Source organism: Papilio polytes, unplaced genomic scaffold (assembly GCF_000836215.1).
Source record: "Papilio polytes unplaced genomic scaffold, Ppol_1.0 DF822845.1, whole genome shotgun sequence".
Taxonomy (NCBI): domain Eukaryota; kingdom Metazoa; phylum Arthropoda; class Insecta; order Lepidoptera; family Papilionidae; genus Papilio; species Papilio polytes.
In genome coordinates, this window is record NW_013526359.1 from 5,314,285 (window position 1) to 5,328,338 (window position 14,054).

Consider the following 14,054-nt stretch of genomic DNA (forward strand, 5'->3'; position numbering starts at 1 on the left):
TTACATTGCAATAGTTAAAAACATACACAAGGAGTATACAAGATAATTACTTTTAATTCTCTTTTTGTCTTGGCTATATTTTTTTCAGACTGCTTCATGCTACCCTCTTGTTACACATTTTTAGTCAGGAACCTGGCAAGCGAGTGTATCTTCATTTCTTTATTTTTAAGTTAAATCATAAATTTACATTAAAATCTTCTATCACAGTTTACATAATATTTTTTTTAATTAATATTAGTTTTTTTTTTAATTCACTAATATTTGGCGGGATTAGAACCTTCGACCGCAAGATCGGTAGTCCATTCCCCAATTAGGCTATTGGCGATTGTACTTTATCTAAGCCTAATTTAAAAACAATACAACTGAATTTAAAATACAATTTATAATACAAGTCTTGGCTATATAACATTTCCTTTCTTTATCTAAGTCCAACGCCCTTTTTACTAATGGTCGCAGATACAGCACATTGGATTAAAGATAAATGGGTGTTTTATCAAAACACTCGCCACTCCTTCTGTATAATAGGTAAACGACCTCCCAAGTTATAAAGGGCAATTTTTTATATAAAATAATTGAATGTTGCTTTTGTTTTAGGATAATTGGAATTCCCACACTACCAAGTGTCTTTCCAGTCTGGTCCTGGAGTTGGAAACAAGAAGTCTAGAAGGAACTATACTATTTTGTCTTATGGTAGTTATTTTCTTACTTCATTTCCTACTTTACAATAGTTAATACTCTATATTATAAACGTTTTCCTGTTCATTTTAAAATGTTAAATAAATACAAAGAGCGACTAAGGTGTGTGAATTTGCAATAATTTGAAATAACTGTGGTCTATTTTGAGAATTCTATGCAATCTAATCTGGCATCTCTGATTTTAGGTATCTAAAATGAAAAAAAGTGAAAAACAAGATGGATTAGTTACAAACTCGAGGACACTCACACACACACAAGTTCACAAAACAGTAAGTACCGAAGTACGAATAATTTATTGTAAACATCCACATTTTCCGATAACGTCGTTTAAGTAACCTTTACATTGTAGGCCTGAAAGCATATCGCATGACACTGTTCGGTCAATGACAATGATTTATAAATTAGTTTTTGAAAGAATAAAACTTGTAACTTGTAGAATCTAAGATATGTTGTAAACCTTAATTTACGTAAGAATAACTTTTACTCGCGATTTTGACTTAGACTAGCTATATAGGCTTTGACTTTAATTACTATTTTTTTAATTATACTCAGAGATTGTAATAATTATACAGATTTTTGAAATCAGATCAGTTTTTCAGTTATTTCAATACTTACAAAAGTCCAAATCATTCCTCTTTATAATATTAGTATAGATATAAATATTCATGAACAATACTTACGTTTTTTCTATTATTGAAAAAAAATACAATAATAACGTGGTCAAAACTTAGGTATCATCGCTCCGATAATCTGCCCCCTTTGTGTTACAGCCTAATAAATTTCAATATGCATTATTACTGCTCTTTTTGTATTTGAATAATGTAAGTTTTTTAACGAAATGCATTATCTAGATAATTGAAGACGGTCTCAAAAATAGATAATAAAAAGTCTTCTATCATCATTACCGAAAAGGTTTTTTATGTACGTAAAAATTATTCATTATTTATACAAAATAGTAAAAATTTCTTTAATTACATTAAAGTTGTGATTCAATAAATACCAATCTAGTCTGAGCGACGATTTATTTTATACAATATTTTTTATTCTGCTCCAATAACTTTTAATAGAACTTGGACAATATACGATCTGTATCTGGAAGCAGGCGGCGAACAATCCTTGAAATAAATAAGTACGTGTGTAACCTCCAATATTGTAAAAATGTACATCTATTGTGTACATTACTTTAGAAATTGTTAGCGAATACATAATTTTGATCATACTTTCATTTTAGTTAATTAAATTCATCGGACTTTTAGTATATTCTTGAACCATAGTTAACCTTTAAGACATTCTTGTTTAGAATATACTAGCTTTTGCCTGCGTTTTCGTGGAATTAATAAAAAACAAAAGAAAGTAGCCTATAGAACACACATCCAAATTAGGCTCTACATCTATGCCAAATTTCATAGAGATCCGTTCAGCCGTTTAGGCTACAAACACTAACATATGTATAATTCATCCATCCAAATATTCGCATTTATAATATTTGTAACAAGTAAGATACTTGACTTTTAAGTCCTACTTTCCTGTTATGTGGCACAGCTCGTTTTGTTTTGGACACGAGATTAAAAACAAAATTTAAGCACATTTATTAAATCTTATGTTAAGTGGCATTAGACAATATATCAATGGTCTAGAAACTATAACAAAGTAATCAATTCTTCGTCGGGACTTCCCTCAAAGTTATTAGATCGGAAAAATTGAATCTGTTATTAATCTGAGTTTGTATTGTTAGACGATAACAAAACTTTTTTTCTTTTATAAGGCCAATAAATAGAGTAGTTTAAAGAATAATTTCTTTATAGAATATCAATACTGTTGTTTTAAGGGTTTTATGAAATGCATAATTTTAGTTCCTTTCTTTTTCCACCCTTTACTAAAGAGGAAAGAAACATTAGATTGGACGGTGGAGGAGACGCATAGTAACGGGAAATGTCCTCTTTATGTACGTCTCCTCCTCCGTTAATTAAGGGTAGGCAACGCATCTGCAATTGCGGATGTTTATGGGCAGCGGTCGCTTTCCATTTCGGTGGATTTAGGTGGCCGCTTGCTCGTTTGCCACCTTAGATTATAAAAAAAATGAATATGTAAATTCGTTTTAACAAATTACTTATGAAGAAAACAATTGAATTCATAAAAACAACACAACTAGGATAACAAAATCTATAGCGATTACCGCTTCGTTAAACCGCTTGGTTGTTAATTAAAAAAAAAAAACCATGTACCTCATACTTTGCATGTGTACGTAAAGGTTAACATAGTACGTACAATAACCTCATATTTGCTTATGTGAAATGTTTATTTTATGAAGCGACTCATTAAAGCTTTTAGCCGCAAGAATAACTTCTCACCATACGCATGTTTTATTAGGGTTCAGTGTTTTTCAATACACCATTCTTTTATACGATAAAGGTTACATCGGTCGGTGTACTTTTATTAAGTACAGTCAAGTTGAGCTAGACACTTAGCTGTTACTTTATTGTGTACACGTGTATGAGGGTAGAATAACAGTTTATGTGAGTGTTTAAAAATAATGTAATTTTCGATACTAATATTAAAAAGAGTAAGTAAGTAACTCAACAACTACTGGGCAGATTAAAAATTCTCTCACAGTTAGAAAGGTTTTTTTATCGGTGAGTAACATAGGGTGTTTTTTTTTTAATTTCATTTCACAATTTTCAGTAATGAATAAACTAGTACTTGACCACCTAGACTTTCTCCTTATTCTATTTCAGAATTAAAAAAAAATCCCGTTTGTAATCCATTTATCTAACTAATATTATAAATGCGAAAGTTTAGTTGGATGGATGGATGGATGGATGGATGTTTGTTTGTTAGTTTGTTTGATCCAACGACGAATTGACACAACGGTTCAATAAATTATTTTGACAAAATAAATAACCCAGCATTAGAGTATTGTTTTTATACGATTAGTTTATTCCAATTGATGGATCTTTAAAGTACCTAAAGTAATTACCCGCCACATCCGGTTATTGGTGTGAGTTATGAAAAAATCATATTCCAGGAAGAGTCTTAGAAAAATATGCAAGACTGGAAAAAATCTGTCTTATATTTACATACCAAGCTTCACAGTATTTATTATTCAAAAATTTTCTTTTAACATATTTAAAATTTAAAACTTAAAATTTCTATATTATTTCACAGTTGATTTTATAAGGAATTTTTAAACATAATATAAATAATACATTTTATTTTATCATCTGAAATCACAACAAAGTCATGTCAATGTTTTAATAGTATGAATTTAATATTAGTGTTTAACGTGCAAAGAGAAATAGGGAACATTTTTAGTTGAATTATAAATTGTATTAACTCATATCTGGATATATTTTCTCGACGTTGATGGATTGAAAGTGTACGAAGACTTGCATTTTGCATTTCTTTTATAAGGAAATGAAAACACAAGAGAGATGAACAACGTTAGCTTTTAAAGTTAAAAATGTGTTACTTAGTAATCACTTAGAGTCCTTGGCTAATAAGAGAGTCCGTTAGATTCAGTACAACACTAATAGGCTATTAAAGTAAAGCATACCCTAAGTTAAATCTTCACTAATTTTTTAATTTTAATTATTTAAAGTTCACTTGACAAAACTATACGTATTCGATCGTAAGAGTTCATACAACATAGAAATAAAACTAGCGTCAGATCTTAGCCGGAATGTAAATCTTATTAATATTATAAATGCGAAAGTATAGATGAATGGATGTTTGTTTTAATTTTACTACTAAACGGCTCAACGGATCTCGTTATAATTGTGTTTAGATGCAGAGCACAGTCTGGAAGAACACAGGCTACTTTTTTTTTGTTTTAATTCCCCGCGTCGATCGACTGCGAAAGTTATATATGTTCGCAATTTACCTCTTTAGCGTAGGCTTTTACAGCTGTCACTCAAACTTCCCTTTGTACACATTTACCTACGTTATAAATGTTAAGACATATAGTGAAGTACTCAACATACATAGTCAAATTAACGTTTAATTACCACAAAGTAAGCAATGCTAATTACACTGTACAAACAGTTGCTAACGCGATGCAAACTTCCATTAATTACGACACTATGTTTCAATTTAAACTTGATTTTCCACGTTGTTAAAAGAAATAAGGCGTAAAAATCTTAGACACGTATGCAGTAATTTTAAAATATTTTTGTGTGTTCCCAAAACATATTTTTTGGTATTGTCGATACATTAAATAATATGTTATTACTGTTTAGCACTCCAACTATCAATTAAGACATTTTTTTAACTGCAAAACATAAAGTACACAAGGTGCTTATAATAATTTTATTTTAACTAAGGTGAGACGAGCTTTATCCTCGGAGGGAGCCGTAGCTGCGTAACCCCGTGTAGCAGAGCTACGGTAGCACCTGAGCGTCTACGGTGTAGACTGGAGTGTACGGGTGGGTCATTCGCGCGCAGACCGCCGGCCGCGATGGGCGTCCCGCGAGTTGATAGCAGTGCAGCCGAGCTCGAGCTCGAGCGGCCTAAACCCCACCTGTTGATCGTTGACGACTCAAGAGATACGCGTGCCGCTGAAGGTAAGAAAACAATTCGAATTTGACATTTTCAAAATTTTTATATATTAACGCGACTAATTTAAATTACTTGTACGGATTTTATTGATTTTGTCATTTTTTTATGACAATCGTCTAAATTCGGGAAATGGATTTTTTTTCATTGGGTTTTAACTTTTCACTGTTACAACACAATTTACAACAAAGGTTTTTAGTGTTAGAATTTTTTAAAGCGTAATTTTATTATGAGTCTGGTATCGTTTAAGCTTCGATGAAATTCACTGGGCACATTAAATAATGTTGTTATAATAAATTATTCTAACTTAGATTTATTCTGAAATAATAATTTTGTAAGTTACCTTAATATTAACATATTCGTTACTTACATAGAGAATATTTTAGGAGGCTATATACAATTACCTAACTTAATTTACTGAGACTGATACATAAAGTTATAACTTAATTGAAAATTATAATGAATTATACCCTAAAGTAAGCGGAGTTAATTTTTTTAAATTAAACGAAATCTGTATAGATACCAAGTTTTATCGTGATTTTAACTGAGTTATGAAATGTATAATAAATTAAAACGCCACATTTTTAAGAAATGACGTAATTTATAAAGTATTTTATACTACTATAAAACTAATCATAGTTCACATCGATGACAATAGAGATATGTATTCTGACCATAAATTTATACCTAGAGACAATTTTGCAAACTTTTAATTTATAATTAAAAAAATAAACCATTGTCGTTGAGAGATAATTATTTCGTTTATAAATTGTGCAGTCTGTTCGCTTCACAGGCTGGCGCGGATAATTACAGTCCACTGGACAAGGTTGTAGCCGCACTCAGGGACGGAACATTATCAATATTTTATATTTTAACGTTTAGTTTCACATTTCGCCTTCAGCTTTAGTAATTAGCTGTGTATCCGCAGTTAAATAAGCTTGCTTTGATTTTAATTACAGGGGTATCTTCACGTTCATTAATTTGTAGTAGATTATCTTTTAATTTACTGACCTTAATTTACATATAACTACAATACTTATCAAGGAGTAAAGGAAATATTTTTTTTTATTTAAAATAGATTATTCAGATTCAATTGTTTTTTTTAATTGAAAGATGACACATCAAAGATCATTTGTTTGCGAACTTTCGGATGTTTAAGACAAATGTAAAAAAAGTATGATAAAAAACTCAAATACATATTTCAATAATTTATCAAACAGTTTATTTAGTCGTTTATTGTTTTATTAAAAGCGTTTTCGTTCACTGACGTAAAATATGACAAAATTTTCGCTTTACAAACAAGCTGGTAAGTCACAGAAATTTTTCCGTCAAATTCAGTGCTAGGATTTCGGTTTCTTAATTGGCAACGTTGGTATAGTCGCTCGTTTGCCGGAGGACTAACGATGTAAATTCTCTTTAACTTCGTGACGACCAGCATTACGTTTCCAGTTACCCGGTCCCGGAAACATTACCATTTTACGATGTCCTTTTTCTGTACGAAAATGGATTAATTAAAATTTGTGAGTATATTTTACTTTAATATTTAAGTGAATACAATTCTTTATGTTTTTACTAGCTTTTGCCCGTGACTCCGTCCGCGTGTAATTAAAAAAAAAAACAAAACTGAGTAGATTAAGAAATTTCATCGAAATCCATTCAGTCGTTTAGACTACAAACTCTAACATCCATCCATCCATCTAAACTTTCGCATTTATAATATTAGTATGATAGATTTTAGTAGTCTGGGTTTTAGTGTAACAATTGTTTTTTTTATGAAAATTACGTAATAAAACAATTCACACAGATATCCAGTGAAATTTATAAGAGTATGCCGAAGTTAAACATGAACGGAAATCTGATAATTTTATTAGAAAGTTTCTTTTCCTAATGCTTCTTCTTGAAGCATAATTATTTTTTTAAAAGTTACATTAATAAAATTGAATTATCTATTAAAGATGGTTACGAACTTTGTATGTTGAGAAAATTAAAGTAAGTTCTTTCGATTGTCAAACTAAATTAATTTCTGTCGTTACTAAGTGGACGGAAAAAATAAGAGTCGTTTACAGTTGAACGAGTTTTCCACCGCTATAGAATACTGATTTAATTATTGAGTTATTTTATACAGATTTTACAGACTATCGCTTTCAGGATTTCATCACGGGTTATAAAAAACATTTTTTTTTATGCGTCATAGTAAAATTGTATTGCATTATCTATAGCCCTTTAATAACAAACAAAATGTTGTCGTCTCAACTTCTTTAACGATAATGAGAGGGATGAGAATATATCTTTGTACAGATGTTACGGCAATAGAAACTGACTAACAATTTTTTCTACCATTCTTCATATTATTGTGACTTGCCTTACAACAATAAGAAAGGCAAATTTTTAATTTTTTTTTGCATAATTATACTTCCTGGTGTAAACTCAAATAATTTCGGGATTTTTATAATATGATTGACTCACAAAATATCCAAGTGCCTTTTATTCTAACTAACTTTTATTTTTACAGCAAGTCAATAAATTTATTATCGAATAATCAATTCATTAAGCTTTACACACAACTAATTGTCTAGATAGCACTCCTTGCTATTGATATTTATTGCCTAATTCTAACCGTCAAATCGACGCACCTACTGATCCAAGGGCGACGTAATATTTCACGCTGTAGTGAAATTATTCGATATCATATCGTAGATTCTACGAAAGCGTAGGCGTGGCTGCCGTAGCGGGATAGCCCTCTACGCTCAGATAATATTGTTTTTAAAACGATATTTAGTATGTTGTGTTTGTTGTTTGTTTAAGCTTTCGTAGATTTTTTTGTTTAATGTAATCAATGATTATCAAATATTTATTACAATGTTATTGGCATATTATATGGAGTTTTTACATGGTTTATTATTGTGCGATTAGCAATAATCTCAAATTAATAGTGAAAAGTAACGTAATTGACGCGGAAAGAAAACGGTATTTTATATAAATGTAGATAGATTTCTTGAATAAAAGGAAGCGAAATATTTAATAAAATATTCCGTAAAGAAACAATATCTTCAGGAAATTTATCTTCCTAGTCTAGACATTTGTAGGTAAATTACTTTTTTATTGTTCAAGGGATATAATTCACGACTACACGCCTACGCAAAGTTTGCTACGCGGGTATACGGGAAAATGATTCTGAGAGTTGTCATTTTACGCAATTGGTACAAACTAACAATCGTGTTTTTGGTGTCCAAGATATTCGGAATATTAAAAAATATGTAATCCAAAAATTTCCTATATTGCATATAATTTTGTAAAACTTAATTTTCTGTTTATAGAATATTACAAATGATTTTAATTTCCAATTCACATTTCATTCTGCACAGAATAATTGGAAATATCATTTAATATTAATAAAATGATGTACTTCAATCTGAAACTAAATTAACATTTATGGGAATATTAAATGAACCTTTCGTGTTATATTGCGGCAAATGTTGACGGATGATGTTTGTGATTCTTGACTGACGATGTATGGGAATGGCTCATAAAGTATTGGTTTACGAGAAGTTAACGGAGATTTAATGATTCGTGAAATGTGATTCACTCATATTAATGATTCATGTTTACATTCGACATTTCACAATTCACGACAAACAGATATGCCTCAGTAATTATTATTTCCTTCCATAAGAATTTATATGACTTACTTTTATAAAAATACTATCTTTCGCCCGCGACTTCGTTCGCGTGGTATTAGAAAATAGACGAACTATGTAAATAATTTAAATTTTAGCATTTATAACATTAGTATGATGTACGATCGGAAAGCGTCATAGGGTTTTTTTTTAATTTACCTGACTGTCAAAGATGGTAATGTTTTTTCGTGTGTGTAAGTTTGTTTATATGTAAATTGGATCATGATAGCCTAAACGATTGAACCGATTTTGATGAGGTGTTATCTGATTCGACTTGTTCCCCGGAGTATCATAGGATATATGACATTGACACAAAACACTTACAATAGATTAAAAACAGTGAAAACTAAACATGTCCAATGTTTTCCGGAGATTGCACATTTGTATTTTCAATGAGCAGTGAAGTTATTTCGCTCGTATGTATTTATAGAAGCACATCGGTTGATACAAGGTCGGAGGCTGCGCGGGACCTGGTCGTGACCCGTCGCCGCCGCCGGGTCAAGATCAAACGGAAGCTACGGATAGCGCATGCGTACAGCATACGTCTTCCTTGCTCCATTGAACGAAGCTTCCACAATTCAATAATGCTTTTACATTTTTTAAACACGAGCTGTCGCCCGCAAACTTTCTTAGCGCGGAAAAAATGGTCCATAATATTCCCGCGTGCATCAGCTACCTTCTATTCAAAGCCCCGTCAAAATCGTCTTCATCAAATCGTTTCGGATATACGGATTCGGATGTATATTGGGAGATTCTCGCTTTTGCCACATAAAAGTGCCTTATAGCACTATGTATACATGAATCATCCTCTTTCTTCAGTGGGGAAGAGGTACCAACGCAATCATAAATGCAAGCCTCTTTGACTAAGTAACTTCAGCACGTTTAAAAAAAAACAATAAGTAATTAACTAATAACATCGGCTGAAATTTCAACGTATAATATAGAGCTACAGCTTCCACTTCGAAATTCTTCAAATTCTTAGTCGCCTTGTAACAATGATTGTGTACATATAAACCAACATATTCCAGATATTATCCATGTTAATAGGGAAAAAAATCAAAGGTGACTGGAAGTGACTCGGAGCTGAGCGCAATTCATTGTTGTTGAAGCACGATTCACATCAAAGTTTGTTTATGAAACGAAGTGAGCTCGCGGCTACTTGTCGTGTTTTTAACTGTAAAGCGCTTTTTTATTCGAATTGTTTTTGTTTGTAATTAAATGCTGTGTTTTTAATGTTAGTTTTATTAAGTGGGTTTATATGATATTTGTTATCTCGAGTTTTTACAATGGTTTGTACAATTGTAAGTCCTTTACTAATAAAAATCTTGAACAAAACTGACATTTCCGCAGCCAATCTCATTTACACATCTGTAACAGAATGCAACGGATTTATTAAAAGTATAAAGACAATTTTATATCCTTAATTAACAACAAACAATACAATAAACGAGTTCAATAAACAAAAACATTCCATTCAAGTTTTCGAAAAGTGTTCAACCCGATAGCTACTTAAATAATATTACTTGAATTATATAGGAGAAAGCAACACCAAAGAAATTTTATCAATAAATATTCCGTCGATTTAATGCTTAACCTTGCGGTTGTAGGTTGGCAACAAAGTCGTAAAGATGCTTTACATTTATTGTTGTTGGGCGAAGCGGTACGTTTCTTCCATAAACAAGTTAAGGCTTTCTACAAACTTTTCATTTGTTACGTCGCCCGTGGCAATACTGAAATTATTTCATGGAAATTAACTGTCTCATTAACAGTCTGGAACTCGGAATGGTATTCAATCAAATAGTCTTTGTTGAATTTTAACGAGACCTTTACGTAAGTAATAAGATCTATAAAGTTTTTTGTTAAGTTGATTTCTTTTACTGTATTCAAAGAAAATACAAGTTGCGATGTAAAGTTTTATTAAGAAGTTTTCCTAACCTTACGCAACTTACTGGAAGGAAACAAAAAAGGATTAAATTTTATTGTTACGTAATAAACAGATTATTTTTTTTAATAGCTTTCGCCCGCGATTCCGTCTATCTTCCGTTTTTTATCGGGCTATTCTCTACGTCTATGCTACATTTCATCGAGATCCGTTCCACAGTTTAGGCTACAAACTTTAACAAACATCCATCGAAACTTTCGCATTTATAATGTTAATAAGAAGTAAGATATATGTAATTTGCCAGATGCTTTCTGTTATTGTCTTCGTAGTAAAGTAATACAATACTATGCCAAAGACATATGTACGTCGTTAGGAGCATAATAGTGTCTTGTATTGACGGCTGAAATCCGACTTTATCTTAGTAGACAATCTGAGTTGAGCCGCTCTTTTGTTTTGTTTTGATTATATCGTTATTGTGACTTTTCTGTTGTCTGTACAAGTTAACAATTATTATTTAATGAGTAATTACCAACTTAGTTTACATAAAATAAATAAATGTAATGTTACAAAACGGTATTGGCACCTGATACGATTTTAATTTTATGCAACAGGATTTTTCCTTCCTTCTTTTCATTAAACATTATTAAATAAGTAATAAAAACTGTTTGGTAAATAAAAAACAAGATATTATGTTAAAGACAAGATATACTTTTAAATTAAGGGAAGGGATTAAAGCTGTAAGTTTTTTATACTCTTTTGCTGAACAAAAAAGAAGGAAAGCCAGCGGTGCGTAAAGCGATCAAAGAAAAAAGGTCGCTTTTCACAGGACGTTTTAATGTTTCATAATTAAAAGAAGAAAAACATAAAATATATATTATATACATAATTTACACAAAAAATTAAAGTGGCGCCAGTGGTGGAGAAATTGAGAAGCAAAAGGTTAGCGTGGTATGGACATGTTATGCGACGAGACGATGGGAACATAAACCTGAAAGTTTAAAGAATGAATGTGGATGGCTCCAAAGGAAGAGGAAGACCGAAAAAAGTATGGATGGATTGTATCTTAATAAATTATAAGTACGAACTTTTAAATGGATAGATGGATGGATGTTTGTTAGAGTTTGTAGTCTTAACTGCTGAAAGGTTACTGATGAAATCTGGCATTGATGTAGAGTATAGTCTGGAAGAACACATGGGCTACTTACTTTTGGTTTGAATCGCGGGCAAAATCTTGTATTTAATTAAATTAACACTATTTTATCTTTTGAAATAGACATACAAATAAATTACTCAGAATCTTATAAGTCTGGTAGTGTCATTGATATTATAATTAAATTGTATAAAAGATTGTTGGGAGTCATTGTACGAGGCATGCACCGTTTAATTTTCGTCGTTTAACTCGTAGAGTTTCATTATAATAGAATATCCCGAGAGATGTCTGATATTTTACTGTCTACTGCTGCGAGTACACAGTACAAGTTGCAGTTTAGTTAATTTTGTACCGTTCGATATATGTTATTGTATTTCAGCTATATCGGTAAGGCCATTCTTAAGTTATAAATACTATAACTAAGCAAAGATATAAGTAGGTATTAAATTTTGATGAATAAATAGTCATTTCATTATTCCTCGATATCAGGAAGTTTAATGATATTGATTTTATAATAAAAGTACTCTAGAAGAATAATGCGCAAATGGCTCTTTTCAGATTCTTTAAGTCTGTGAAGTGTTCGACTTCGTTTAAGCTTAATGGATGACTCGATCAAAGTTGAATCTGTTAATTTGATTAGTCAAGTATTTGAATATCGACATTTCTATAAGAAATCGGATTAATTGAAAACCTTAAAGCTTAAAAACATTTGCTTTGTCTAAAATGTTTCATTTGATTTAACTTAGCAAGTAAATTAGGTTAGACGTGTACAGTCAGCTATATAAATATATATGCATTTGCATAACTTTAAAAACTTGCATAGGACTCCGGTTTCAAAAATTTGCAAACATGTATTCTACAATAGTATATTTTTAAGGTCTGAAGTAAACGAATGGATATGTTCAAGAATTTTTTGGAACTGAAAGCTTATTCAATTTTCTAATGCTTTGTAAATTTTTATGTAGCTGAATGTACACTACAATTATACATTTTTATTTAAATAACATGCCAATATTTGAAATGTAACTAAGTAGTTCTAATTTTCGTTTTACATTCTCAACCATTAGCATTACTGTTAGAAAGGTCAGCTTAAATAAAAGCTTTTGGAGCTTTTTTTAACATTTGTGCATAATTTTAGTATTCAATGTTCACAATACAAACTTGAAGAGATGTGGCACAAAGTGGTACAGACAGCATCCGTTGCACGATTTTGTATCACTTTACGGTCCATTTTATTACACCCCAAGGCTCGCGGTTTTTAAAGCTTTCAACTTTATAGGTCAAGGATGGCATTTCCATATTTCCCAGAACCTTCGAGTAGGAAACGGCAGGAAGGTCGTTATTAAGAAAGGTGTGTATTTTTATGATTCATAATTAAGTCTCAAGGAAAGACATTTACTTATAAATTAAAAATGAATAAAAAAAATAAAAATACGGTCTATCTTTTAATGTGTCAGTTGTTTTTTCATAAACTTAAGTTAGTCTTTCGATGATATACGCGTTTTATTCATCATATATAGTGCAGTCTCGTTTACCAAATCGTGGTCATTAGTTAAAAAACATTTTGACCTTTAACAACCTTGTGTCTCACTGTTGTCGCATGTTTTAACATACATTTGATTTATGACAATTGTTTTCATGACAATGAAGCACTTTCATTTATTAAGCACCGCGCCTAAAAGCCTTCACATAAAGTTGAATATAACACTGATATAGCCCTACATATGGCGAAATTAATCTAGAAATAAGACATTTACTATCGATCTTTGTGTAAAGACCATAGAAAAAATAATAATCATAGTGATTTTGAAGGGGTAATAAGTGGTAAGGACTAAGTTTTAATGCTTACAGCCTAATACTAAAACGATAACATAATAAGCTGTAGCATCTGTAATGATGACAGTTAAATTAAATTTTTGCCTTACATCAGATTTTAGTGGCACGAGGCGGTTGCGTGTTTTGAAGATTCGTTTCAGTGTTTGGTTTAATTAATATGTATTTTTAATCTGTTTCTCGTCGGGCCTATCGGTTTATCGAACAATCGGCGTAATGGAAAATAAATCCTATTGCCCGATTATATTTTTATGCTTATTAAAAT

The 14,054-nt window shown here is 31.1% G+C and overlaps 1 protein-coding gene across 1 annotated transcript in view; it reads left to right on the plus strand.

Annotated features, from left to right (window-relative positions):
• Positions 1-926: 926 nt before the first annotated feature.
• Positions 927-14,054, plus strand: part of LOC106105601 (synaptotagmin-10-like) — a 38,787-nt gene continuing 25,659 nt past the window's right edge. The window contains exons 1-2 of the mRNA XM_013286009.1: positions 927-965; positions 5,016-5,255. Of these exons, the coding sequence (XP_013141463.1) occupies positions 5,150-5,255 (106 nt within the window). The 5' untranslated portion in view covers positions 927-965; positions 5,016-5,149. The remainder of the gene's footprint in view (positions 966-5,015; positions 5,256-14,054) is intronic.